At 58.6% G+C, this 28,000-nt stretch overlaps 1 protein-coding gene and 1 long non-coding RNA gene across 2 annotated transcripts; both read left to right on the top strand.

Annotated features, from left to right (window-relative positions):
• The first annotated feature begins 94 nt into the window (after positions 1-94).
• Positions 95-27,984, top strand: GPI (glucose-6-phosphate isomerase). Its single transcript, NM_001082069.2, is given in 18 exon segments — positions 95-259; positions 1,049-1,139; positions 1,470-1,538; positions 2,663-2,782; positions 9,788-9,871; positions 9,950-10,096; positions 11,390-11,461; positions 12,087-12,131; positions 13,237-13,290; positions 23,228-23,288; positions 23,620-23,663; positions 23,783-23,935; positions 24,732-24,861; positions 24,951-25,027; positions 26,914-27,042; positions 27,235-27,310; positions 27,395-27,461; positions 27,560-27,984. Coding segments are annotated over 18 exon segments (1,677 nt in total). The 5' UTR covers positions 95-137; the 3' UTR covers positions 27,696-27,984.
• LOC138846702 (uncharacterized) lies at positions 21,295-21,595 on the top strand. Its single transcript, XR_011384240.1, has 2 exons — positions 21,295-21,359; positions 21,456-21,595. It is a non-coding gene; the product is annotated as an uncharacterized lncRNA (long non-coding RNA).
• Positions 27,985-28,000: the final 16 nt, after the last annotated feature.

The raw sequence follows: 28,000 nt of genomic DNA on the forward strand, positions 1-28,000 counted from the left end.
GCGGGCCCGTGCGGGGCGGGGCCGGCGCCTGCGCCATAAAGGCCGCCGCGCGCCCCCGGCCCCGCTCGCCGCGCGCCGTCCCGCCGCTCCTTCCGCCGCGGCGCACGTCCCGGTCCGTGCACCCTGCTGGCCGCGCCATGGCCGCGCTCACCCGCAACCCGCAGTTCCAGAAGCTGCAGCAATGGCACCGCGAGCACGGCTCCGAGCTCAACCTGCGGCACCTTTTCGATACCGACAAGGAGCGCTTCAACCACTTCAGGTGCGCGGGGCCGGGGTGAGGGCCCGGGTCAGGACCGCGCTTTGTCCTTGGCGTCTCCTTGGAGTGGGTTCCCGGGGGCCCGCGGGCTCACCCGAGGTCTGGGGTGGGGGCTGCTTAAATCCCGGGGAGTAGCGGACGCCTCCGTCCCCTCCCCGCCCCCGCAAGGCCCCGCCTGACGCAGCGGGCAGGAAGGAGCTGCTCCTTCTACCTGCCCCTGGCCGCGGTGGGCGGCAGGGTGGGGCAGCCCGGGGGAGTCCCGGGGACAGGACGGGTGGAGGTGGGAAGGGGCTTTGGAGGAAGTCGTGGGCTTATGGAGGGGGGGTGCCTCCTAGAGGGCTCTGAGCAGTGACCCTAGAGCGTGGGGAGGTGGGTCCGCGAACCCTCCTTGGGGTCGTGGCTTGTCTCCAGTGGCCAGCCGTGCCGACAGGATGGGTGTCCGAGTAAGCCGAGGCCCGGAGGGCAAGCTCTGGGCAGGGGTTGTCACGGTCCGGGTTCAACAGGGGCAGCTGCACCAGCCCCCTGTCTCCCCAGGCCCCAACGTCTAGGTTCTGTGAGGATGGCCCCTTCCACTGTGCGGCTGCTGCCGCAGGTCAGCCTGGGGGGTGGGCAGGAGAGGGACAGCACCCGCCCCCCCCCCCGCGCGCGCCCCCGTGCTGGGTGGCTGAGGTTCCCTGGGGCGTGGTACGCAGAGGATGTGTGTGCTGGAGGCAGCTCGCCTGGCTTCTGTGGTCAGGGGGCCAGGCAGGCAGCAGAGACCTGGGTGTGGTCAGTAGCTCTCCGTTTCTGCAGCTTGACGCTCAACACCAACCATGGCCATATTCTGTTGGATTACTCCAAGAACCTGGTGACGGAGGAGGTGATGCACATGCTGCTGGACCTGGTAATGCCCTGTCTGGGGAGGCTTGACCTTGACCTGTGACCCCGGTGGGGTGGGCGAGCTGGGTGCCTGGGAGCCCCCAGATCCTTGAGCGTCCTGAGTTCCTCTCCCAATGGACCTCGGGGCTCTGAGCACCTGCCCCTGGCTCAGGTTCTGAGTGGCATCCCTGGAGACCCCAGGGTCTGGTGTCTGCGTGGACCCCTTCCCAGACACCAGAGAGGGAGCCCAGGCTGTAGCCTTCTGCTGCCCCGCTTGGGGGGGGGGGGGGGCTTGAACTTGAGCTCATGGTGGGCGGTGTGGGTGGGACCAGACCTCAGTGCCTTCTCTTCCTAGGCCAAGTCCAGGGGTGTGGAGGCCGCGCGGGAGTCCATGTTCAATGGTGAGAAGATCAACAGCACAGAGGTGAGTGGGCCTGGTGGCCTCCAGACTCCGCCTACCCCCTGGGGCCTCTTCCTTCCTCTTGGCATTGATCCTTGTCTTCATTCTCTTAGGCAACACCGGGGCTTGCCAAGGGGCCTGAGGACCTGTTTCCTCGGGGGCTGGTTGTAGGGCCTTGCGGAGTGTCTTCCCCAACACCAGAGTTTGCAAAGGCTCCCAGTGCCTGCCCCAGGGGGCACTCAGCGGGGAGGGTCTCTCATGGCCTCTGAGAGTCCTTGCTGCAAGTCCTCTGAGTGCTAAGAGGAGTCTCAGGTCACCAGAGGGAAGCAGCTGGAGTCGGGTCAGAAGCGGTGCCCAGGCCCAGCCACGGGGGCCCTGTGCTGACTTCTGGGGAAGCCTGGAGCTGTCGTCAACGCTGCAGGCTGCCACGGCGCCTACCACCATTTACCACGAGGACTCAGGCTTAGCAGTCAAGTTGCGTGTCTAAGACCTTGTGGCACAGCCAGGATTCAAACCCAGCCCGCCTCGCACTGCTGGGCTAGGCTGAGGGGAGCTGTGGGGCAGGCAGGGTCGGGGTGCGGGTAGCGTGGAGCCTTCCACCCTGGTCATCCTCTCGCTGGGCTGGAATCCCAGCACAATCCCTTCCTGCCCAGCTGGGACCGTTGGTCAGTTTCCCTCAGGGACACCTAGGCTGGCTTCCGCTGCGAGGGGCTGTTGCACTCAGATGACCAGGCCAGCTGCCTGGTGCCCGTGGCATGGCAGGTCTGGGTTGGGCGAGGAGCTTGAGTTGCCTGCTCTGCCCCACGCCGCTTGCCAGGCGGTGCCAGCAGACAGCACACACTGTCATCGGGAGGATGGGGTCCCTTTGGGCTCAGCAGGCCCTGGTCCTCGGGAGGCATTTACCGCCATCCCTGACGTGTGTCGTTGTTACTCCGTTCCTCCTGCCTCCGACTGTCTGTGCCCAGGAGCCCTACCTGCGCATGCCTGGGTTCTGTCTGCAGCACGGGGGGCAGAGGCACTGCCTCCCCTTCCCCAGAGTGTATGTACTGGGGGGAGGGGAGTGTTGCTCCCACCCCTTAAGCAGCCAGTGGGTTCCTGTGGCTAGGGGCGGGGCTGTGGGGGGCTTCACTCCCTGACTCTGTCCCCAGGACCGGGCAGTCCTGCATGTGGCCCTGCGGAACCGCTCCAACACACCCATTGTGGTGGACGGCAAGGACGTGATGCCGGAAGTCAACAAGGTTCTGGACAAGATGAAGGCCTTCTGCCAGGTCAGCGCCTGCCGGGCTAGACTTGCCCTTGGTGTGCGTGTGCTGCGTGTGTGTGTCTGCATGTGTGCACACCCGTGTGTGTGTTGGGAATCTGAGAAGCCCTCACTGGGGGGCCAGGCCCCTCTTTCCGCTTGCCACAGAAGCAGTGCTCAGCCTTCCCTGCACCTGAAGTGCGGTGGCCTATGTGATGGCTGACCCTGGGGTTTCTGCTGAGCCCTGAGTTTCCCCTGGCCCTGCTCTGAGGGACTCACCCCCTGGCAGGAGTGAATTACAGAAGCCACAGGCTCAGGTGACAGCTGACCAGCAGCAGTGGCCTAAAATGAAAAATAACTCCCTGAGAGATGGGACAGTGGGGAAGAGAGACTTGGGCTTGCTTTCTTTTCTTTTCTTTTCTTTTCTTTTCTTTTCTTTTCTTTTCTTTTCTTTTCTTTTCTTTTCTTTCTTTCATTCTTTCTTTTTTTTTGAGACTTATTGTATTTGAAAGGTAGAGTTATATAGAGAGAGAGACAGAGAAATCTTCCATTTGCTGGTTTACTCCTTAATTGGCTGCAACAGCTGGGGCTGGGTTAGCTTAAATCCAGGAGCCAGAAGCTGCATCCAGGTCTCCCACGTGGGTGCAGGGACCCAAGCACTTGGGCCATCCTCCACTGCTTTCTCTGGTGCGTTAGCAGGGAGCTGGATAGGAAGTGGAGCAGCCGGGACTGGAACCAGCACTCCAGTGTAGGAGATCAGCATCAGAGGCAGTGCCACAACGCCGTCCCTAAGAGACCTGAATTTTCTAACCTCTTTACGATGAAATAAATGTTAAAAATTCTTTCACTTCACCTGCAGTTAATCCTCCAGAGACCTTTATAAAGTTGTCTGACAGCCTGCCCAGGAGGTGTGAGTGTGTGTGTGTGTGTGAGTGTGTGTGAGACTGTATTCCTGTGCATCCGTCATCTCTGCTGTGAGACAGACATACGGACAAGTTTGTTTTCCACCTGCTCTTTTGCGGCTTGTTTCCACTTAGAAATAAGTACGAGATGTCCATGTGTCGGTCAGTGCACCTAAGGATGCCTCCTCCTCTTCTTGTGTGTGACCCTCAGAGGCAGCTCAGTTTTGCCCAGCAGCTACTGATGCCTCCGGGTCTGTCCCGAGGGTGATCTGCAGAGGTGGCAGGTGTCCTGGCCTGGCGTGCTCGGGCGGTATCCGGGGCCTGTGTGTGCGTCTGAGCATCTGTCCGTGTGCTCTGCGAGAGACTGGTGAGCTGTGGTCATTCTCTGCTCACTCTCTGCCCCCTGCCATGGGGCATGTGCAAGTCTGATTCCTCTGGCCTATGGCCATTTCCAGACCTGAATTACAGAGAGGCAGAGGCAGAGAGAGAGAGAGAGGTCTTCCATCCACTGGTTCATTCCCCAGATGGCCGCAACAGCCAGAGCTGCCCCAATCCGAAGCCAGGAGCCAGGAGCTTCTTCCAGGTCTCCCACATGGGTACAGGGTCCCAAGGACTTGGGCCATCTTCTATTGCTTTCCCAGGCCATAGCATAGAGCTGGATCAGAAGTGGAGCAGCCGAGACTCAAACCGGTGCCATGTAGGATGCCGGCCTTGCAGGCGGCGGCTTTACCCGCTATGCCACAGCATCAGCATCTATCTGCTGCTTCACTACTCAGATGTCCACAAAGGCCAGGGCTAGGCCAGGCCAAAGCCAGGAGCCAGGGGCTTTATCTAGGTCTCCCACGTGGGTGCAAAGATCCCAACACTTGGGCCATCCTCTGCTGTTTTTCCAGGCACATTAGCAGGGAGCTGAATCAGAAGTGGAGCATCCAGGACTTGAACCAGCGCCCACATGGGATGCTGGCTTTGGAGGAGCAGCTTACTCGCTATGCCACAGTACCGACCTTAAGGAGGAGGAGATCCCAAGGGTCTGGTAGCCACATAAGTGAGACTTCCTGGGATGAGGAAGGCTTGGAATCCTTCGGGAACTTGGGTTCAAGGATGTCCCTTATGGTAGTTGGTCTGTGTGACTTTGGCTGTGGCTTTTGGTTTGGGGAAGAGTATTTCCAGCCGTCTGCTCTGAGTGGCAGAGCTGACATGCCTGCAAAGCCTGGTGCTCTGTGATTGACCTGGGTGAGTTCCGAGCAGCATGTGCAGGGTGGAGAGTCCTCCCTTAACACTGGCTCCCAGAGTCCCTGACTCAGACGGACGTGGGGTATTTGTCACTGAAAATTTGCTGCCTAACAGCAGTGAGTCCATGGTGAGGCGCTCTCCCCACGGCTCTCACAAGTGCACCAGGGTGGGGGGAAGCTGTCCCTTCATCATGATCGTGACAGCCGTGGCAAAACCCAAAAACAAATTGTTACGTTGAAAGTGGCTGCTGGTGAGGATTCTGAGTGTTCCTGGAACAAAGAAATGAGAAGTGTTTGGGATGACAGGTGGGCCAGTTGCCCTGAGACGTACGTCCCTGCATGGAATTAGCGCGGTGCGGCCCTACATTTCAATGCACGTTCAGCAGAAGGCTTCTCGGTAGTGAGTGTGAACCAGGCACTAGGGCGCTGTTTGTTGTGGGCCTGCCGCGCGGTGCAGGGTGTGCTCCAACTGAAAAAAGGAAGTTGCGGAATCGGTGTGTGTCACATGGCGTGTGTTTGGTTAAATTAAAGATACATGTGTTTTCCTATCTGGGAGGAGTTATTAGGACACACCCTTGATGGGGAGGTTAGGGACTGTGTCGTTTATGGAGAAAACAACAGTTGCTAGATCTTGCTGGTTCTGGGAAAGATGAGGTTTGCAGTAGATGTGTAGGAAGTCAAGATTTTTTTTTTTGACAGGCAGAGTGGACAGTGAGAGAGAGAGACAGAAAGAAAGGTCTTCCTTTGCCGTTGGTTCACCCTCCAATGGCGCCGCAGCCGGCGCGCTGTGGCTGGCGCACCGCGCTGATCCGATGGCAGGAGCCAGGTGCTTCTCCTGGTCTCCCATGGGGTGCAGGGCCCAAGCACTTGGGCCATCCTCCACTGCACTCCCGGGCCATAGCAGAGAGCTGGCCTGGAAGAGGGGCAACCGGGACAGAATCTGGCGCCCCGACCGGGACTAGAACCCGGTGTGCCAGTGCCACTAGGCGGAGGATTAGCCTAGTGAGCCGCAGCGCCGACCAGGAAGTCAAGATTGATTGATTTGAGAGGCAGAGTTACAGATGGAGGGAGAGGGGAGAGGGCAGAGGGAGCTGGGCTGATCTGAAGCCAGGAGCTTCTTCCAGGTCTCCCAAATGGGTGCAGGGGCCCAAGCAGTTGGGCCATCTTTGGCTGCTTTCCCAGGCCATTAGCAGGGAGCTGGTTCAGAAGTGGAGCAGCTAGGTCTCGAACCAGTACCCCTATGGGATGCCAGTGCCGCAGGCAGAGGCTTTACCTACACCACGGCGCTGGCAACCTGCATTTCCTATAGTACGGCTTAGGGATGGTCCCTTTTAATGTGAAGAGGTGTGAACGAGAGACAGTTACCTAACCCTCAAACATCCAGCAGAGGGTGGTGAGATAGAGAGGTTACTGAGACAGGGCAACAGTGGGGAGATGAAGGCACACAAGAACCACTGATTCGTAGCATCTCTGAAGTCTGGCAAAGCACATGTTGGCAGTTGATTGGTTAGGACTCACGGCCTGGGAGAAGTTCCTCCAGGGTCTCGGCTTGGCCCTCCCTCATCCTTTTTCCCTGAAAGGTGGCCTGTGTGTGCATCTGCTTGGTTTCTCAGCTCAGTGCCTGTAGAGATGTGGCTGACTGAAGACCCCTTCTCCTGTGCGTTGTCTCTGACAATTCGGTTGTTTTGAAGGCTCCATGTCTCCTGGGAAGCTCATTGCAGAGGCCCTGGTCCCATTAGGCAGAAGCAGGACGAGAAGCTGTCCACCTTGTCTTCTGAGGTCAACTTAGAGGCACCTTCTGTGTCACCTGGTCTCTCTGTGTTGCGGCTGAACCTCTTCCTGCAGTCCTGGGGCGGTCGGCGCCTATGCTTTTGGCTTCATTGCCATAATGTGCTTTTGCAACCGTGCCCTGCATCTGAACTTGGCCAAGGAGCTCTTTATTTTAGCATTGATTGTTTCCTGGAAAAGCCAGGAATTATTTTCAGACCCAGCAATTCCCAGCTCCAGTTTGCCAAAAGTTATTTATTTAGCTTATTACATTTACTTTAAGCACCAAGAAGCCAGATGTTTCTTCAACACAGCCTGAATTGTTCTAAAAGATTTATTTAGGGGCTGGTGCTGGGGCGTGGTAGGTTAAGCCTCTGCCTGCGGCGCTGGCATCCCATATGGATGCTGGTTTGAGTCTCAGCTGCTCCACTTCTGATCCAGCTTCCTGCTGGTGACCTGGGAAAGCACTGGGGGATGACTCAAGTGCTTGGGGCCCTGCACCCACCTGCGAGACCTGGAAGGGGCTCCTGGCTCCTGGCTTTGGCTTGGCTCAGCTCTGGCTCAGCTGGATTGGGAGTGGAGCAGCCCAGGCTCAAGCTGGCGTCCATGTGGGATGCTGGTGCCTGGCCCCATGAGCCACATCTTAATAGGTATATCCTTTACTTTCCATGGGAACGGAGCAGACAGCATTAAACTTTCTGCCACTACATAGTAAGGATTCTTTCCCCCAGTTTCCAGTAATGCTTTCCTTCTTTTATTAAAATCCACTTTTTATTTAAAATTCACTTCTCAAGGTCTTTGTCTTTCCCTGTGTTCTTTAGATTTTTGACTAACTCCTCAGCTTTACCCCACGTTTAGGTTTTTATTATGATACACCTGACTTCCGGTACCAAAACCTGCATGCATTATCCCCCGTTACTTGCCGAATCACACCAAAGCTTGGCTTAGAGCAGCAGTAAATGTAATCTGACTCGGAAGCTCCGGAGCAGCCTCCCTGGTTGGTCTGGCTTTGGGGTCTGTTGAGGTTGTAGTCAAGAAGCCGACCAGGGCCGCAGTCTCTGAAGGCTCGGGGTGCGGGCGGCTGTCTGTCGAGGTAGTTTGCACGTCTGCATGGTGACCTGCCCTAGCTGCCGGTGCAGGCCTCTGTCCTTCATCTCATGGGGCCTCCTCATAGGACTCGGAGTCCTCAAAGCATGGGCGTGAAGCAGGAGGGCAAGGCCGGGCCTCGAGCCCTCCCACGACCCAGCCTCTGTCATTTTTGCAGCAGCCCGGCTCAGCACAAAGGCTACAGGGCTGTGAATAGCAGGACCCTCTGGGGTCCACTCAGAGGTTGGCTGTCACTCCTGGCGCCAGCCCACCTGTCCACAGCAGTTGGCATTTCCCCTCTCTTGGTCCCTGCCATGATAGTTTCTGCTGAAAACTCACTTTAAAAAAAAAAAAAAGATTGTATTTATTTACTCGAGAGGCAAAGTTACAGACAGAGAGGTCTTCCATCCATTGGTTCACTCTCTAAATGGCCGCGGTGGCCGGAGCTGGGCCGATCTGAAGCCAAAAGCCAGGAGCTTCTTCTGGGTCTCCAGCAGGGGCGCAGGAGCCCAAGCACTTGGGCTGTCTTCTACTGCTTTCCCAGGTACATCAGCATGGAGCTGGAAGTGGAGCATCTGGGATGCTATGCCACCGGCAGACACTTCAACCTGCAGGGCTACAGTGCTGGCCCCAGAAACTGACTCTTGTCTGTACATTCTGATGATGTTACTGTGTGTGTGTGCACGTCTATGTGTGTGTGCGTGCGCGTGTGGATCATCACCCCGCTTTTCTTTCTCTTTAAATGTTTGTTTGTTTGGAAGACATAGAGAAGGGCAGGCATTGTGGTACGGTGGGTTATGCCACCACTTGGGATCCCACATGGGAGTGCTTGGTTTGACTCAGCCACTCTGCTTCTCATCCAGCTCCTTGCTAATGTGCCTGGGAGGCAGCAGATAATGGCGCAAGTGCTTGGGTCGCTGCTACCAATGTGGGAGACTGATGACTCCTGGCTTCAGCTTAGCCCAGCTCTAGCTGTTCTGGGTATCTGGGGAGTAAACCAGTGGATAGACGATCTTTTTGTCTGCCTGTCTGTTTCTCTGTCACTCTATCTTTCAGATAAATAGATCTTTTAAATGTAAACAGCATTCTTTTTTCAAAAAAAATGTGTTTATTTGAAAGGCAGAGTTCTCACAGAGGGAGACTGATCTTCTGTCAGCTGATTGGCTCTCCAGCTGGCTACAAGGGCCAGAACTGGGCCAGGCGGAAGCCAGGAGCCTGGAACCGGCTCTCCCATGTGGGTGGCAGGGGCAGAGGTACTGGGTCGTCCTCTCTTGCTTTCTCAGTTGCGTTAGCAGGGAGCTGGATTAGAAGTGAAACAGCCAGGACTCGAACTGGCACTCACTGAGATGCCGGCTCCTGCTGTGCCACGACACCAGGCACCATAAATTAATCCTAAAAAAGAGAGAGACAGTGACAGAGAGGGACCTAAGTACGTAAGCCATCACCTGCTGCCTCCCAGGGTGCACATCAGTGGGAAGCTAGACTAGGAGGCTGAGCCAAGGCGAACCCAGGCACTCTGATAGGAGATGGGCGTCCCAAATGCTGTCTTTTTTGTTTTTAAAGTTTTTTTATTTATTTGAGAGGCAGAGTTACAGACAGAAATGTCTTTCATCCGCTGGTTCACTCCCCAAGTGGCTGCAATGGCTGGAACTGGGCTGATCCGAAGCCAGAAGCCAGGGGCTTCCTCCCACGTGGGTGCAGGGGCCCAAGCACTTGGGCTACTTTCCACTGCTTTCCCAGGTGCATCAGCAGGGAGCTGGGTCAGAAGTGAAGCAGCCAGGACTTGAGCCAGTGCCCATATGGAATGCTGGTGCTGTAGGCAGAGGCTTAACTTAGCACAGGGCCGGCCCTGGAATGGTGCCTTAGCTACTGTGCCGAATGCCTGGCCTGGCACTGCCCTCTTCTAGGGAGGAAGTGGTGCCTAGTTGGTGAGCGTGGCAGGGAACACTCTGCCACTGTGGCCCTGAGGCTCCTGCAGGAGTCCGGGAGCTGTGACGGAGGTGTGAGGACGTGGAGTAAGGATGTTTTTCTTTCTGCACCATCCAGCGGGTCCGCAGTGGCGACTGGAAGGGGTACACGGGCAAGACCATCACGGACGTCATCAACATTGGCATCGGTGGCTCCGACCTGGTGAGTGGAGGGCCGCCTTGGGGTGGAGGAGGGGCTGGGTGCCCTCGAATCTTGCTCTTACACTGCGTCTCCCTGCAGGGACCCCTCATGGTGACCGAAGCTCTGAAGCCATACTCGTCGGGAGGCCCCCGCGTCTGGTTTGTCTCCAACATCGATGGGACCCACATTGCCAAAACGCTGGCCTGCCTGAACCCCGAGTCGTCCCTGTTCATCATCGCCTCCAAGGTACAGCCTTGGGGCAGCCTGGCTCCCCCAGCCCTGTGTGTGCTGAGGGGCCAGGAATGGGGGGACTCTGGTCCCCGGGTGTAGCCTGGCTCCTCCTGGCTCCCCCGGTCCTGTGTGTGTTGAGGGGCTAGGGAGGGGGGGACTCTGGTATGGGCCCCCGGGCACAGCCTGGCTCCCCCAGCCCTGTGTTTATTGAGGGGCTAGGAAGGGCGGGGGACTCTGGTATGGGCCCTCGGGCACAGCCTGGCTCCCCCGGCCCTGTGTGTGTTGAGAGGCTAGGAAGTGGGGGGGATTCTGGTATGGGCCCCCGGGCACAGCCTGGCTCCCCCGGCCCTGTGTGTGTTGGGGCCGTGGTGGGGACGACTGCCATTGGCTTAGACGTTGGCCATCCTGCTCACTGCTAAGCGGACCATGCTTTGTGGATCAGGTCAGCGTGGCGGCCCTCAGCCGGTCCCCTTAGGTGGCAGCAGGCACAGACCTGAAGGAAGCCCTGAGTGGTCAGTGTGATCCTTTTCTTCAGGCCACGCCTGTTCACTGTGTGGGGCCACTGCTGGGCCTGGAGCTGTTCTCCACTTTCTCCCCTGTCCCTTGCATTGGCGCCTGCTGTGCCCAGAGCCAGCCCCTGATAATAGAGGAGTTTTGTTTGCTGTCATTTAACGCCCTGTTTACTCACATTAGTGGATATCAATTCATCTGAGTCCTGAAACAAGTCCTGGCCAGCAGGCCAGGCCCTGGACTTTTACTTTAAAAGGCAGAATTAAGAGAGAGAGAGACAGAGCTTCCATCTGCTGGTTCACTCCCTAAATGGCCACAGTGGCTGTGGCTGGGCCAGGCTGAAGCCAGGAGCCTAGAACTCCACGTGGGTCTCCTCTGTGTGTGGCAGAGGCCGAAGCACTTGGATCATCTGCTGCTGCCTTTGCAGGCACATGAGCAGGGAGCTGCGTTGGAGGTGGAGCAGCTGGGACTTGAGCCAGCCGGTGCTGGCGTCACAGCTGGTGTCCTGGCCCACTGCTTCCTGAACCCTGGCCTTTGACTGACCTGCAGGGTTAGGCGGTGCTTGTGGCTTCTTGGGTCCCCTCTTCCAGCTGTGAAGAGCTGGAGTCCCGGGCTGCTGCTGCTGCTGTGTCCAGGGCCCTGCCTGAGTCACAGAGAGCACACGTGGGTCTGAGGTTTTGTGCAGGAACTGACATGAAGCGCACATGCCCTGGCACCAGCGGCCAAGCCCCGGCCCGGGGCTGTGCCCCCACCACCCCCAGAGGCTGAGGGCTGACTGTTCTTCCCTCTTGGCCACAGACCTTTACCACCCAGGAGACCATCACGAACGCAGAGACGGCCAAGGACTGGTTTCTCCTGTCCGCCAAGGATGTGAGTGGGGAGTGGGCCTCGCTTGTGGTGGGGTAGGGGATGGGCGGGAAGAGCAGGCCGAACCTGCCTGTGCACGTGGCCGGCCAAGCTTGGCCCTGTTTCTCCTCTAATGCTGGAAGCAGACGCTGGCCTGGCTGGTGCCTGCCTTTTCTGGTTAGGACAGCTGCTCAGCTCTGGCTTTGCCAGACGCGCCGAACATGGCAGAACCTGCCCTGACTGGCTGAGGGCCCTTTTTGTGGTCCTTCAGGCCTTGTGGGTTCCAGCCTGCTGCTGGCCACGTCCGTCTTACAGGGGCAAGGCCGTTCCTGGGCCTTGTATGACTCTGAAGTGGCTGGACAGGTCTACCTGTGGCCCCTCTGTGCCCTTGACCTTGACCTGAGGGGGCTCCTTTAACAGTTCCCAAGGGCCTGGGCCATCCTCTGCTGCTTTCCCAGGTGCACCAGCAGAGAGCTGGATGGGAAGCGGAGCAGCCAGGACTTGAACTGGTGCCCACATGGGATGGGAGCGCCCGGGCCGCGGCTTTACCAGCCACGCCTCAGCGCTGGCAGGACCTCGGTTTCTGCAGTGATGGGAGGATCACTGCCTGTGGGGTGGGTTTGGTGAAACTTGGTTCTGTCTCTTGTAGCCTTCTACAGTTGCGAAACACTTTGTCGCGCTGTCTACTAACACGGTGAGTATCTGGGCCCTGCCAAAGTCACGCCTTCTGCAAGACGTGGGCCAAGCGTGGGTCACCCATTTGGGCTTCTGTGCCTGGTCAGCCTCGCCTCTGCTGTGCCCTCCCCCACCAAAGCTCTGCAGCCCTGAGCAGGGCCTAGCAGGCAGTGGGGTCCTGCTCACCCCAGACACCACCAGACCTGGCTGATACCCGGACCACTCCACACATGTGACCGTTGCTCTGTGATGGAGCATGCTGTGTAGGGTGGGGATGCGTCCCATTTCTCCCAGTGAAAGATGTGAGTGCTTTGCTCCCCCTCCATGATTATGTGAGTTGGACATGCCAGGATTAGAACCCAGGCCACCTGCCCTTGGGTACTCACAGCCTGCGTGGCCCTGAGGTTGTCCGGGGATGGGAGGCTCAGCAGGGTGGTGTGAGGAGCTTCCTCATCACAGCTCAGGAGAACTCACCGAGCAGGGCTCTGCCGTGGGCACTGTCGAGCTCTGTGGAGCTGGGAGCCACAGCCAGGTCTTCCTGGCCACCGTCCCCTCCCCCACCCTCCACCCCAGCCTGCCCACCGGAGCCAGCGGAAGCTCCAAAGGCTAGCCAGCCCCAGCGCTGTCATCTGCCTCCCACAGGTGGAGCTCAGGCCTCTACAGGGCGGCTGCTCTGTGGGGACTTGGTGAGGGGTTGCCGCCCAGTCTGCCAAACAGACCAGAGGACCTGCTGCAGGGCAGGATTGTCCTCTCCTTACGGGCTCCCCCAGCGGGAGGGCTGGGCAGCGTGCAGGCCGTGTGCTGCCTGGCCGAGCAGGTGGTCCCAGGCCGTATTCACACTCCCGGGTGTCCTCGGGGTGGTTTTCTGGTCCTGCAGAGAGAGTGGGTGGGCCGGGGCCCCATCTGGGGCATGCAGCCTCGTCCACGGGAGGCCCCGCCGGCGCAAGGCCACTGGTGTGTGACAAGCGACATGGGAGCCAGCCTGGGGCCCAGCTGCAGGTGGGCCGGTCCTGGGGCCCTGCCTGGACTCCTGAGGCAGCTGAGGGTTCCCGCGACTACCGGGCGTGCCTGCTCATGTTCCGCTGACAAACGCATCCTTTCATCCCTCTGCTTTGTGCTTGTAGGCCAAAGTGAAAGAGTTTGGAATTGACCCTCAAAACATGTTCGAGTTCTGGGACGTAAGTACAAGCGCCCCTGCGCTGGCTGACTTAGGTGTCTTCGCCAGGTCCTGAGCGTTGAGCCACAGACGCGGGGCCGTGAGGTCAGGCCAGCATGTATTGAGCGCCTGCTGCATGCCTAGCTTTGGGAAAAGCAGAAAGGCTCCTGGGCAGACTTAGACGGGAAGAGCCACTGAGTCAGGCGGAGGGCTCCACTTCCTCGCCGGGGCGGCCGAGTTGCCGCCACCCTGGGTGCCTGCCAGCAGCACCCACTGTGGGGTAACTGGAGCTGCGGGGCCACAGCCGCAAGTTATTCTCGGAGATGACCTTTCTCCGAGCTGCAGCACAATCTGTAAAGGCCAAGGGGCAGGGTGAGGCCGGAGGTGTGGCGGGCTGGCTCAGCCTGGAGCCAGGGCCAGAGGGGAGGTGCAGGCTAGGGACCTGGGCGGGGCAGGGACTGGGCAGCGTGCAGAGTAGACCTGGCCTGGAGAGGCGGAGCTGCGGGCTGCTGTAGCCACAGGCAGTCACGTGGCCTCCCCCAGCAGTGAGTGGGAGCGCTCCTCACGTGCTTGGGGGTGGGCGGCGGTGGAGAGGGGAGGGCTGTGAGGGTCTGGGTGCAGGGTGTGGTGCAGGCACTGTAGATGCAGCGGGTATAGCGGGGCATGGGCACAGTGCTCCATCTAACATGCGGCTGTGGCAGGCGCCCCACAGAGGGAGGGCAGCACCCATTGGGGGCCATCCCACTGGCCTTGGACTGGAGGCTCCACACTTGATGGTGGCATCCAGGGATGTAACCGCCTCTCTTTGAGAGCTGCAAAGGCCTTTTCCCATCAGAGTCTGGAAGAAAATGATGCCCTGATTCCCCAGGCCATCCATGCACCGTGTGTAATGAGCTAAACTTCTTTCCAGAGCGGGACTAGTTAGGCACCATCCTCGGAAGAGTGGAGAAGAGTCCCTCAAATCCTTGTCCGCGTCCTGTGGCTCCCAGGAGGAAGCCGGCTCGAGGGAGACTGGCGCCGCTTCTGACCTGGGTTGCGTGCCTGCCGACAGGGGAGGCACCTTCCACCTCCTGCCTGGGGTTTGGAGCCTGAGCAGGTGGCGGGCAGGGACACGTGGGGGCTCCTGCTAGCCCAGATGCCTGGCTGGGCAGGGCTCTCACTGCCAGAACCACCCAGCCCGCCGAGATGAGGGGGCCGAGACTTAGGGAGCAGGATAGGCCTCCCAGGTAAGGCCCAGGATGGCATTTGGCACAAGAATATGGGGCCAGTGCTGGCTTGTGAGGCCTCCTGGGCCGGGCTGGACATAACCCTGTGGCTGATGGTATCCCCAGGTGTTCACTAATGCGCGTGAGGAGGGTGTATATTGATGGATGGAGACGGTGATGGCCGGGCACCCCAGGGACAGGGACAGGTGAGGTCTCTGGGGCTGTTCAGGCCTCTTGGGCAAGGTGGAGGCGTCAGGTGAGGTATGAGGAAGTGGCGCTGCCCTGAGGTGAGAAGGGAAGAGCCCAGTCTGGTGGAGGTGCACGTAGGTGGGAGCCGCGGTCTGCTGGGCAGGCAGAGGTAACTGTGGCGTCTCCTCAGTGCTCAGCAGCAGGTGGACACGTGGGAGAGCTGATTCTGGGTGGTAGGACTGGAGGGGAAGCAGGACAGGTACAGGTGAGCTCCGAGGAGGGGCCGGGCCAGGCAAGGTCCTGGTGAGGTCTCTGAGCTCTGGAGGAGGCACAGGTGTTTCATGCTGGTTCTGTCGAGCCGGAGTCACGCACCTGGCTGTGCGGGAGGAGCTCTGGACCTGCGGCCTGGGACAGCTGAGTGCGCCGGGGTCTGTATGATGGCTCTGAAGAGCGAGGATCAGGCAGTGCACAGAGATAGCGCGGTCAGGACCCAGGGTCAGCAGTTGCAGGTCAGCCGCCTGGCCGTCAGCATCATCCTGACCAGGCGAGGGTCCATACAGGGCCAGGGCGTGGTCTGTGGTCTCGGGGTCCAGCTGGGGTAGGGTCTGAGGGGCTCCAGTGAAGGAGAGATAGGAAGGCATCTGGTTACAGAAGGTGAGGACGGAGCTGAGGCAGGTAGAGCACGCTCAGGTGAGGGCTCTGGGTAAGGGGAGGTGGGGAGGCCTGGGTCTGCATGGTGAGCGGTCCGAGGCCCACGTCCGTCACACGCTGTTCGGCCGCCCGCGAGGCTAAGGTGAGCAGCCAGGGGTCCGGCAGCTGGGAGGAGGCCGCCTGCTCAGGATGGCGGTGTGGTGGGTGCCGGCAGGTGTGGTCTGCAGAGCCGGGGCTGGCTGCAGTCTCGGGAGCTGGGACCTGACGGAGGTGCGTGCTTCAGGGAGGAGTGCACGTTAGGCACGTGGAGGTAGAACTGGATCCGTCGGGTAAGGGCCCTGGAGCTACAGAGGGGCAGGGCCCCATCGAGCCGCTGTGAGCACGTGTGAGGATATCTGCATAGCTCTGCTGGTGCACGGCTGGACCTGGAGGGCCTGGGGTCTCCTGGGAAAACACTGACGAGCTGGAGTCTGGCAAAGGCAGGGAGACCAGCACTGCTGCGGAAGGCTTGTGAGGGCGTGGGGATGTGCAGCAGTCTGGCCAGGGAGGCTGGAGGGATTAAGGTGAGGCACAGGTTTGGACTCTGGGGTCTCTCAGATAAGGGCAGGCCCTGGTTTGTACAGAGTCTGAGGAGCTGGGTCAGGCCTAGCAAGTGCGTAGCACCTGTGAAGCTGAGGGCAAGCCCAAGTTTCTGATTCATGAAACTGTTCGGCAGTGGCGGTCAGGTCCAGGTGGGTAAAATAGGTCTGCCAGGTGAGGCCTGGGGAGCAGAGCTCATCTAGAAAGAATGGATCACTTCCCTGGTGTCCAGGGAGGTGAAGTGGACAGGTGAGTGGAGCCCAGTCTCAGGTGAGCAGCTCTGGGCCTCCCGGAGGGTCCAGGTAGGTGGGTAGAACTTCCTGTCTTGCTGAGGTTGAGGCATTGTGGCCAGCACAGCTGTGTGGAATTGAGTTTCTTCAGGATCCAGGAGTCTCCGTCCGGCCTGGGATTGTGTCTTTGGGCCTCTGGGAGCCGAACAATGCGAGTTCTACACAGGTGGGCAGGGCCGGCTTTGTCAGGTCACGTGTGTGGAGCCAGGATGAGGACTGCCTCACAAAACAAGCCATGTCCAGTGAGGTCTAAAAGGTCCTGGACAGGCCCAGGTAGGGAAAACTGAGCGTGTTGGATGCAGTGTGGGCACCCGAGGTGTGAGTCACAGGTAGGCAGAGCTGGCCCACTTGGGTATAGGCTCAGCAGCCAGCCTCAAGGGCAGGTGGGCAGAGCTGGCCTACAGGTTAAGGTGTGATACCCCAGATCAGCTGGAGGTAGGCTTCAGGTAGGTTGAACTGGCCTGCCACGTGTGTGGTGAGAACCCAGGGTCAGGCTCAGGTCAGTAAAACTGGCCTAACAGGTATGGTTTGAAGAGACAGGGTCATATGCAGGTAAGTAGAGCTGACCTGCCAGGCACGGTCTGGCACAGGTAGATAGAACTGGCTCTCCAGGTGTGGCCTGAGGACCCAGGGTCAAGCACAGGTAGGTAGAGGAAGCCCTCCAGGTGTGGTCAGACAGGTAGGCACAACTGATTGAACACAGTTAGGCAGGGTTGACTCTTCCAGGAGCTGGGATTCATGCACAGATATATACCCCTGGGTTTTTGTGGTGAAACCTGAAGAACCAGGGTTAAACCCAAGTGGGTAGAATGGCCTCTGAATGCTGGCAGCGTGCTCTGGGTCCTCGGAGGCCTGCAGGCCCTAAGTTAGACACGAGCAGGTTGATGGGACTCTTTCAAGCAGGGACTCTGTAACCAAAGGTATGTTCACCTGGGGTCTTGTAGGTGAAATGTTAGAGGCATGGTTCTGGCTCAGGTATGTTGACCCAAGTCTTAGAAGTCTGGCTTGGGGTGCATGGCTTAGTCACACGGTAGGACCATGGCTCTCAGGTGGTTCTGTGGATCACAGGTAATCAGAGATGTTCTCCTCTGAAGAGGTTTGAGGTTGGTGAGGGGGTTTGTGCTGTTGAATCTGATCCAAGTAAATAGAACTGTGTCTCTAGGAAGATGCCAGGACTCTGGGATGGGCCAGGGCAGGTGGACCATATCTGTCAGGTGAGGTGTAAGGGGCTGGGTTAGGCACAGACAGGGGTCTGAAGCCTGGTCCACCAGCTGAGATGTCTGGAACCTGGCCCTGAAGATGTTAGATACAGGCCAGCTTAGATACAGGTATGGGGCTCTGGGCTTCTCCTGTCCACAGAGGCCACATTTAGATACAGGTATGGGGCTCTGGGCGTCTCCTGTCCACAGAGGTCACATTAGATACAGGTATGTGGCTCTGGATCAACCGTCCATAGAGGCCAGGTTAGATACAGGTATGGAGCTCTGGGCTTCTCCAGTCCAAGGAGGCCAGGTTAGATACAGGTATGCTGTTCTGGGCGTCTCTTGTCCACGGAGGCCACGTTAGATACAGGTATGGGGTTCTGGGCGTCTCCTGTCCACAGAGGTCACATTAGATACAGGTATGGGGCTCTGGGTGTCTCCTGTCCATGGAGGTCACATTAGATACAGGTATGGGGTTCTGGGTCTCCTATCCACGGAGGCCACGTTAGATACAGGTATGGGGCTCTGGGTCTCCTATCCACGGAGGCCACATTAGATACAGGTATGAGGCTCTGGGCATCTCTTTTCCATGGAGGTCACGTTAGATACAGGTATGGGGCTCTGGGCATCTCTTGTCCATGGAGGTCATGTTAGATACAGGTATGGGGCTCTGGGCATCTCTTGTCCATGGAGGTCACGTTAGATACAGGTATGGGGCTCTGGGTCTCCTATCCATGGAGGCCACGTTAGATACAGGTATGGGGCTCTGGGTCTCCTATCCACGGAGGCCATGTTAGATACAGGTATGGGGCTCTGGGTCTCCTATCCATGGAGGCCACGTTAGATACAGGTATGGGGCTCTGGGCGTCTCCTGTCCACGGAGGCCACGTTAGATACAGGTATGGGGCTCTGGGTCTCCTATCCACGGAGGCCACGTTAGATACAGGTATGGGGCTCTGGGTCTCCTATCCATGGAGGCCACGTTAGATACAGGTATGAGGCTCTGGGCATCTCTTGTCCATGGAGGTCACGTTAGATACAGGTATGGGGCTCTGGGTCTCCTATCCATGGAGGCCACATTAGATACAGGTATGGGGCTCCGGGCGTCTCCTGTCCACAGAGGTCACTTAGATACAGGTATGGGGCTCTGGGTCTCCTATCCATGGAGGCCATGTTACACACAGGTATGGGGCTCTGGGTCTCCTATCCACGGAGGCCATGTTAGATACAGGTATGGGGCTCTGGGCGTCTCCTGTCCACAGAGGTCACTTAGATACAGGTATGGGGCTCTGGGTCTCCTATCCATGGAGGCCATGTTACACACAGGTATGGGGCTCTGGATCTGTCCACAGAGGCCATGTTAAATACAGGTATGTGGCTCTGGACTTCTCCAGTCCAAGGAGGCCATGTTAGGTACAGGTATGGGGCTCTGGATCTCCCGTCCACAGAGGCCATGTTAAATACAGGTATGGTACTCTGGGTCTCCTGTCCACGGAGGCCACATTAGATACAGTTTGAGACACCAGAGGGCAGAGCTGGATCTCATCTGTGCACAGTGCTAGTCTGCTTGCCTGGCTTTGTCAGTGAGTCTGTAGACCCAGGGTCAGTGTGGCAGACGTGTTTGGATATTGTCTTGTGGTCCTTGCTTGTTAGATGAGGTTGGGGGTGGGGAGGGACTTGGTCTAGCATAGAAATATGTACTTGGTGTGGGTGGCCAGGCCCGAGCTCAGACCCAAGAGGGGACCTTCAGTGGCAGGATGAGGCACAGTTAGGGAAAGTGATGGTCATGGTAGGTTTGCATGCCTGCGCCTGCCTGGTGCGGCCTCAGCCACCCTTAGGATCAGGTTGGGCAGGTAGACTGTCCTGAGCCAGGTCAGCCACGTGTTCTCAGCACCCTGTCCGCTGTGACAGTAGAGCTCAGGGTGCTGCAGAGACCTGGGGCTCTGTAAGCACCCCAAGGTGTGGTCTGTGGTGTGCGTTCTGGTTGGCATAGGGTCCAAGCTGCCCACGTGAGGAAGACGGTTAGAGCTGGTTAGGTCTGGGGGCCGGGGGCAGGTGAGGCGCAGAGTGTGGAGCTGGCTGAGGAGCTGCACGTGTGCAGTGAGGGCTGAGCGGCCTGCTGCAGGTCCAGGTCAGGTCGTGAGTCCCGCCTCTGCAGACCGAGGGCGCGGAGGCTCAGGCTGGACACCGTCGAGTGTTGCAGGGCTCTCCTAGAGGGAGATGCGAGGACCGGGTCTCAGCCGTGGTCAGCTGAGGGCCAGCCAGCCGCTCGGGTCCAGTTCCTGGAGTCTGGTGGGTAAGAGCTGAGAGCCTCTGTCAGATGAGGTTCCCCCCAGATCTGGACTCTGCCCAGGTGAAGGGCCCTGCTGTGTCCCCATTGCCTAGGCCATGTTTGACTCCCGCTCGTCCTGTCTGTCCTGTAGATGGAACCCCCCGCGCCAGGCCTCAGCACCCCGTCTAGAGGAGAGCAGCCACTGCAGGGCCCCTGAGCACTTTCCCCGCCTCCCTTCCCTCCTCACCGCCAGGTTCTGCTCCGTGGGCCAGCCTTGCCCCTTGGCTTACACCCCCCGCCCGGCTCCTTCCCCTCCACTGGGCGCTTGTTCCTCCTGCCCAGCAGGAGGTTCTCCTGGGAGAACCGGATGCAGTGAGTTAAAGCCTGCCCTGTCCCTGGGAGAACCGAGAGGTTGTCACTCAAGTCACTTTCTGTGGTGCTGCGTCCTCTCCCTGTTGAGGAAGGCAGCCTTTTTTTTTTAAAGATTTGATTTAGGGCCAGCACCACGGCTCACTAGGCTAATCCTCCGCCTGCGGCACTGGCACACCGGGTTCTAGTCCCGGTCAGGGCGCCGGATTCTGTCCCTGTTGCCCCTCTTCCAGTCCAGCTCTCTGCTGTGGCCAGGGAGTGCAGTGGAGGATGGCCCAGGTGCTTGGGCCCTGCACCCCATGGGAGGTCAGGAGAGGCACCTGGCTTCTGGCTTCGGATCAGCGCAGCGCGCTGGCCGTGGCAGCCATTGGAGGGTGAACCAACAGCAAAGGAAGACCTTTCTCTTTGTCTCTCTCTCACTGTCCACTCTGCCTGTCAAAAAAAAAAAAAAAAAAAGATTTGATTTATTTGAGAGGTAGAGTTAGAGAAGGAGGGAGAGGGAGTTAGAAATATCTTCCATCTTGGTGCACTCCTTAAATGGCCACAACGGCTAGAACTGAGACAGCCAGGAGCCAGACCATAAGCAGGGGGCTGGATGGGAAGAGGAGCTGCGGGGACTTGAACTGGGGCTCATGTGGGATGCCGGCCCCACGGGCAGAGGCTTAGCTGCTGTGCCACCGTGTCGGCCCCAGGAAGGCTGCCCTTGCCACTTAACCTTTGCCTGTGCTGTTCCTGCTGCTGGAAGCCTTCTCCCTCACTGCTCCTCTGGGTCAGGGCTGCTCATTGGGGACCTAGGCCCAGGAACCCCTCAGTCGGTCTCAGGTTCATGTTTATTGCCGGGATCATTTCATTTGCATCTTTCCCCCCCACCGGGCTGTTTGCATTGCCTGTGCTGGGAACGTGGTGGGTGCTTCCTAAAGTGTGCGTGGAGCTCTGCAGACGTTTGATGCGATGTAACGTGAGAGGCTGCGGTGTGAACCGTCGGCCCTGCTGCATCTTGGGGCTGAGATCAGGCAAGCCCATGTATTAGCCACCAGGCCTGACAGCGTCCCGGGAGGCAGGGGAGGCACAGGTGTGAGGTTCTGGGTCTGTCGTTACGGCCTGAGGATTCAGGAATGGGCACAGGTACAGGGTGCTGTCAGAGGGTGCACAGCTAAACACAGGTATGAAGCCGGGGTCTGTCAGTATCTGAGGAGGTGGGATCTGGCACAGGTAGGTCTGTCGTTGTCCTAGGAAGAGTGACTGGCACAAGTAAGGGGCTCTGGGTCTCATGTCCACGGTGGCCAGGTTAGGTACAGGTAAGGGGCTCTGGGTCGCATGTCCATGGCGGCCAGGTTAGGTACAGGTAAGGGGCTCTGGGTCGCATGTCCACGGCAGCCAGGTTAGGTACAGGTATTGCACTCTGTGTCTCTCATGTCTGAGGAGGCCAGGTTAGGTACAGGTATTGCACTCTGGGTCTCTCATGTCCACGGCAGCCAGGTTAGGTACAGGTATTGCACTCTGGGTCTCTCGTGTCCGAGGAGGCCATTATAGATACAGGTATGGGACTCTGGGTCTCATGTCCACGGCGGCTAGATACAGGTACGAGGCTCTGGGTGTCATGTCCACAGAGGCCAGGTTAGACACAGGTATGGTGCTCAGGATCTCCCATCCACAGAGGCCATGTTAGATACAGGTATGGGGCTCTGTCTCATGTCCACGGAGGCCAGGTTAGATACAGGTATGAGGCTCTGGGTGTCTCATGTCTACATGGCCTCACTGGTACAGGTATGGGGCTCCAGATCTCCTGTCCACGGAGGCCACATTAGATATAGGTATGGGCTCTGGGTCTCTCATGTCTATGGAGACCAGATTACAGGTATGGGGCTCTGGATCTCCTGTCCAAGAGGCCATGTTAGATACAGGTATGGGGCTCTGTCTCTCATGTCCATGGAGGCCAGATTACAGGTATGAGGCTCTGGGTCTCCTGTCCACAGAGGCCACGTTAGATACAGGTATGGGACTCTGGGTCGCATGTCCACGGAGGCCAGGTTAGATAGAGGTATAGGATTCTGGGTCTCCTGTCCACAGAGACGACGTTAGATAGAGGTATGAGGCTCTGGGTCGCATGTCCACGGAGGCCACGTTAAATACAGGTATGGGGCTCTGTCTCTCGTGTCCAAGGAGGCCACATTAGATACAGGTATGAGACTCTGGGTTTCCTGTCCACTGAGGTCAGGTTAGGCACAGGTATGGGACTCTGGGTCGCATGTCCACGGAGGCCACGTTAAATACAGGTATGGGGCTCTGTCTCTCATGTCCAAGGAGGCCACATTAGATACAGGTATGGGACTCTGGGTTGCATGTCCATGGAGGCCAGGTTAGATAGAGGTATAGGATTCTGGGTTTCCTGTCCACAGAGGCCACGTTAGATAGAGGTATGAGGCTCTGTCTCTCATGTCCATGGAGGCCACGTTAGATAGAGGTATGAGGTCCTGAGTCTCCTGTCCACAGAGGCCACGTTAGATACAGATATGGGGCCTTGTGTCTCCTGTCCACAGAGGCCACGTTAGATACAGGTAAGAGGCTCTGGGTCTGCTGTCTCCAGAGGCCTGCTTAGATAAAGGTATGAGGCTCTATCATGTCATGGAGGCCAGGTTAGATACAGGTATGGAGCTCTGGGTCTCCTGTCCACAGAGACCACGTTTGGTACAGGTATGGGGCTCTGTCTCATGTCCAAGGAGGCCAGGTTAGATACGGGTATGGAGCTCTGGGTCTCCTGTCCACAGAGGCCACGTTAGATAAGGTATGGAGCTCTGGGTCTCCTGTCTTCAGAAGAGATAGATACAGGTATGAGGCTCTAGGTCTGTCCTTGATCAAAGAGCCCAGGAATAGGTATTTGGCTGCCAGTATCTGAGGAGAGACAGTCGACACAGCTGCGAGGCCGTGTGTCTCAGTGTCTGAGGTGGGACCCCGCACAGGTGTAAGGACTGGGCTTGCTGTGTGTGAGGAGACAGGGACAGCCATGGTGACGTGTGTAATTGCTTCTGTGGGCTCTGGCCAGCCGCACGTGCTGTGTGCCTGGTGGTCATGGTCAGCCCAGAGACCGCCAGCGCCTGGCCTGCTGTCTTGCTTCCTGGAGGTGCTCCGAGCTGTGCCTGTGGAGGAGGGTGGGGGGCGGGCTGTGCCGACCCTCGCTCAGCACCTCTTCTGTCTCTCCTAGTGGGTGGGAGGACGCTACTCGCTGTGGTCAGCCATCGGCCTCTCCATCGCCCTGCACGTGGGTGAGTCTTGCAGCCCCCGTGAGCGAGGAATGCAGTCTGGGGTCAGGGCGGGGGCCTCCTCTGGCTGCTGGCCTGCCTCCCTCCAGCCACAGCACTTCTTTCCAGTCCCGGATGAAGGCTGGGTCCGCTTTGGGGTTTGCAGGTCCACCTTTGCCCTGCCTCCCAGCCTAGGCCAGGTTAGCTTGGCCTTTGCGCCCCAGGCCGGCCGATGACGGAGGTTTTGAGCAGCCCCAGCCCCTCCCCGCTCCTGTTTCTTCTGGCTCCACAGCCAGCCTTCCCCAGAGGCCACAGGCTGCGTCTGTTTCTGTTGACACTGCTGTTTATGTCGCAGGTTTTGACAACTTCGAGCAGCTGCTCTCCGGGGCTCACTGGATGGTGAGTGCGGAGGCTGGTGTTCTTGGCAAGGGTGTGCCGGTCCCATCATGCCGTCCCTCTCCCTCCCTCGCTGCCTCCCTGGCCGGCCGCTCAGCTCCTGCCCCCTGCTCTCCTTTTAGGACCAGCACTTCCGCACGACGCCCCTGGAGAAGAACGCCCCCGTCCTGCTGGCCATGCTGGGGATCTGGTACATCAACTGCTTTGGGTGTGAGACTCAGGCCGTGCTGCCCTATGACCAGTACCTGCACCGCTTTGCAGCCTACTTCCAGCAGGTACCAGCTGCCGAGCCAGGCCTCACGCTTCGCAGGTCCCGGAAGGTCTAGGGGCCCGGGTCCTGCCCACCCCAGGCTCTGGCCAGGCCCACCTCTAGTCCTCGTCTCAAGGTGCACATTTGTAACTAGGATCTGTCCAGGCCGAGCGTCCGCTGAGCTTTCCCACCAGGACAGGGGCACAACTGGCTGTCGTGGTGTGCTGGTCACTTCGTTCTTGGCCATCACTCTGCATGGCTGCCCTGGGGGAGACTCCGCTGTGGCCGGCACTGAGCCAGTGCGTGTCCAGTCTCTGCTGCCCTTCTGGGCTACAGAGCCCCCAGAGGGCTCTTTGGTTCGGTGCAGACCTGGTCCCTGCCCTATGGCCCTCAGGCTCCCCTGGGCTAATAGTGAGACTCTCACTGAGGCAGGGGCCATGGAAGGCTCCCCAATGCCCCAGTGCCTCGGTGAGGGGTCCCGTGACCAGGAGCAGGTGGGAGCCCAAGACACTGTACTGGGAGAGGTCACAAGTCCCAAAGGCCTTACGCTCAGGACCCCAGCCAGCCCCTTCCTTCAGGAACCTGTTTGAGATTTTGTGCCAGTATTGCTTTTTGGGAGGTCCTTCCTCCACTGTTCTGGTCTTGAGTCCTTCCCACAGAGTGGCCTAAGTAGTCGTGCAGGGAGCCTGTGTTCCCACAGGTGCGGGGAGGAGGAGGAGGCGCGTGCTGTGGACATACCGGGGCAGGGCGGGTGTGCCCGGTGCTGTGCGCGAAGGGACGAGACTCGCAGGTAGAAGGCTGGGCTTCTGTCCCTGCTGCAGGGTGACATGGAGTCCAATGGGAAGTACATCACCAAGTCCGGCGCCCGTGTGGACCACCAGACGGGCCCCATTGTGTGGGGGGAGCCGGGGACCAACGGCCAGCATGCCTTCTACCAGCTCATCCACCAAGGTAGGGAGGGCGGGACCCTCGCCGAGGTCTGCGTCATCTGCAGGCTGTGGGGGCTGGGGTGACGTACGTGATTACTCTGCCCTTCACAGGCACCAAGATGATACCCTGTGACTTCCTCATCCCAGTCCAGACCCAGCACCCGATCCGGAAGGGTCTGCACCACAAGGTGAGAGCCCCCACGCGGACTCTCCTCGCGCTTGCTCGGGCTCCCGCGACGCCCCGAAGACCTTGCGCCGGCTGACAGGGAGATTCCTGTTCCGTTCCTGCCATCCCAAATCGTCACAAGCCGAGCAGCTTCACCCAGCAGCCCGCTCCTCTCAGTGTCCGTGGGTCAGGAGCCCGGGCGGCTCTGCCAGGACCCGGCCCGAGATGCGGCTGTTGCCAGGACTGCATGCTTGTCTCGGGATGCCGGGGGACCGTCCTTGCTCCTCCAGGTTGTTGGCCAGACTCCTCGTCCACGTGATCGTAGGACCAGAGTCCGTTTCCCTGCCACCGGCTGCTAGCGGCCACCTGCATTCCCTGGTCTGTGGCCCCGGTCGTGGCGGAACCAGCCAAGGCAGCTCTGACGGTAGAGGGCTGTCTGCCTCCTCTGGCGCCCCTCCGATGGCCTCATTTGCCCCCTTCGCCTGGGTCCACTGTGGAAACCAGGAAAAGCTTCCTTTTTGTATGTTTATTTGTTTTCATAACTTGAATGGCAGAGTGACAGGGGGAGGGGCAGAGCGAGAGAGAGAGAGGTCTTCTGTCTGCTGGTTCACTTCCCAAATGCCTGTAACAGCTGGGGCTGGGCCAGGCTAAAGCCAGGGAGTGGCCAAGTACTTGAGCCATTGTCTTGCTGACTCCCTGGGTATGTTATTGGGAAGCTGGATTGGAGGCGGGTAGCCGGGACTCAAACCAGGCACTTGCGAAAATGATGTGGGTCTCCCAGGAGGCGGCTTAGCCTGCCATGGCATGATGCCAGCTCCTGGGATTGAATTCTGATGTCTTCCCCCTGTGGTTCTGTGAGCTGCCACTGTGGACTTCGGGAAACCGAGCCTCAACTGGAAGAGAGAGGTGCTGCCTCTTTCTGTTAGCATTTTTTTATATATATAAAAGTTTACTTATTTAAAAGGCAGAGTGACAGAGAGCGAGATTGAGAGAAAGAGAGCGAGAACGAGAGAGAGAGAGCGCGCACTTCCAAGCTTCCATTCACTGATTCCCTCTCCAAATGCCCACAATAGCAAGGGCTGGGCCAGGCAGAGTAGGAGCCGGGAACTGCTTCTGGGTCTTCCCCAGAGTATTAGGGGCCCAAGCACTTGGGCATCATCTGTTGCCTCTCAGGCCCATTAGCAGCTGAAGCCAAGTGGGACTCGATTCCCAGGTGCTCCAGTATGGGATGTGGGCACCCAAGCAGCAGCTTAACCAGCTGTGCCATTACGTCTACACCTCCCTTAGGACTTAAAAGACAGATGTCAGTGTATCTTGGCTAGGATCCTTGTCGAGCAGTGTATATATATATATTTTAAAAAGATTTATTTATTTATTTATTTGAAAGAGTTACAGAGAGAGAAAAGGAGAGGCAGAAAGAGAGAGAGGTCTTCCATCTGCTGGTTCACTTTCCAATTGGCCGCAATGACCAGAGCTGGGCAATCCAAATCCAGGAGCCAGGAGCTTCTTCCGGGTCTTCCACACAGGTGCAGGGGCCAAGGACTTGGGCCATCTTCCACTGCTTTCCCAGGCCATAGCAGAGAGCTGGATCTGAAGTGGAGCAGCTGGGTCTTGAACCGGTGCCCACATGGGATGCTGGCACTGCAGGCCAGGATGTTAACCCGCTGCACCACAGCGCCGGCCCCTAGCAGTGTGTATTCCTTAAGGCAGCTGTGACTGTTAGCTGTCAGTGTCCTCAATGTTCCCTCCCATCGTCCCTCACTCCCAATGAGCTGTGCAGCAAGTGACCTAGGCTGAGGCTAATTAATCCCAGCTGAGAAGTGCCAGATGGTCCTGCCCCCTGCCAGAAGCTCGGGCAGTGCACTCAAGCATAACTGGATCTTCCTCTCTCTGTCCCTGTCTCGTCAGATCCTGCTGGCCAACTTTCTAGCGCAGACCGAGGCCCTGATGAAGGGGAAATCGACAGAGGAGGCCCGTAAGGAGCTGCAGGCTGCAGGCAAGAGTCCCGAGGACCTCATGAAGCTGCTGCCACACAAGGTCAGCCCTTCTCCCGGCGGCCTGCCGGCACTGGGGGAGGAAGATGCGGGGCAGGGCAGGGGCTCGCTGTGTCCTACACCGTGAGGGGGCTGCAGACCCGCACGTCCCGGCCTCTGGGACGGGGTCTGCTTCCCATCCTAGGACTGTGAGGGTCAGGGCTGACTTGGGGCCGTCGCTTGGTGTTTTCTGCAGGTCTTTGAAGGAAATCGCCCAACGAACTCTATCGTGTTCACGAAGCTCACACCATTCATCCTTGGAGCCTTGATCGGTGAGTGTGCGGGGGAGGTCCTGGCCGGGCCTGGTTGCTCGGCGCCGGTGGAGTCCTGACCTGTGCTGTCTGCCGCCCCTGCAGCCATGTATGAGCACAAGATCTTCGTCCAGGGCGTCGTCTGGGACATCAACAGCTTCGACCAGTGGGGGTGAGTGAGCTGCTGACTCAGGGGGGTGGGGACTGGCCGGAGGACTGCACCGGCCAGGCCGGAAGCGTCCGCTGAGCCCTGCCCTCCCCCTCTGGCAGAGTGGAGTTGGGAAAGCAGCTGGCTAAGAAGATCGAGCCGGAGCTGGACGGCAGCAGTCCCGTGACCTCTCACGACTCCTCCACCAACGGGCTCATCAACTTCATCAAGCAGCAGCGTGAGGCCAAAATCCAATAAACTCGTGCTCGGCCGCAGCCCCTGTCGTGACTGGTCCTTGTCCCACCTCACCAGAGTCTGCACTGCATGGCCCTGGCCCTCCCTGCCCAGAGCACTCTCGGGCCGTGGGCTTAGACCCCCAGCCCCTTGAGTGGGTGGGGTGGGGCACTCGAAGCCAGTCTGGATCCACCACTGCCACCCCTTCGACGTCCACTGTCCCTGTTTTACGATTGGCTGAAGTGTGTCAGTGCCGCTGATTCGTTTGACCTGTGATCACATCTCAAATAGAAAAATAAAGATGTCACAAAGGAGCCAGGCCTCGCCTC

The sequence above is a fragment of the Oryctolagus cuniculus genome, chromosome 18 (assembly GCF_964237555.1).
Source record: "Oryctolagus cuniculus chromosome 18, mOryCun1.1, whole genome shotgun sequence".
Classification (NCBI taxonomy): Eukaryota; Metazoa; Chordata; class Mammalia; order Lagomorpha; family Leporidae; genus Oryctolagus; species Oryctolagus cuniculus.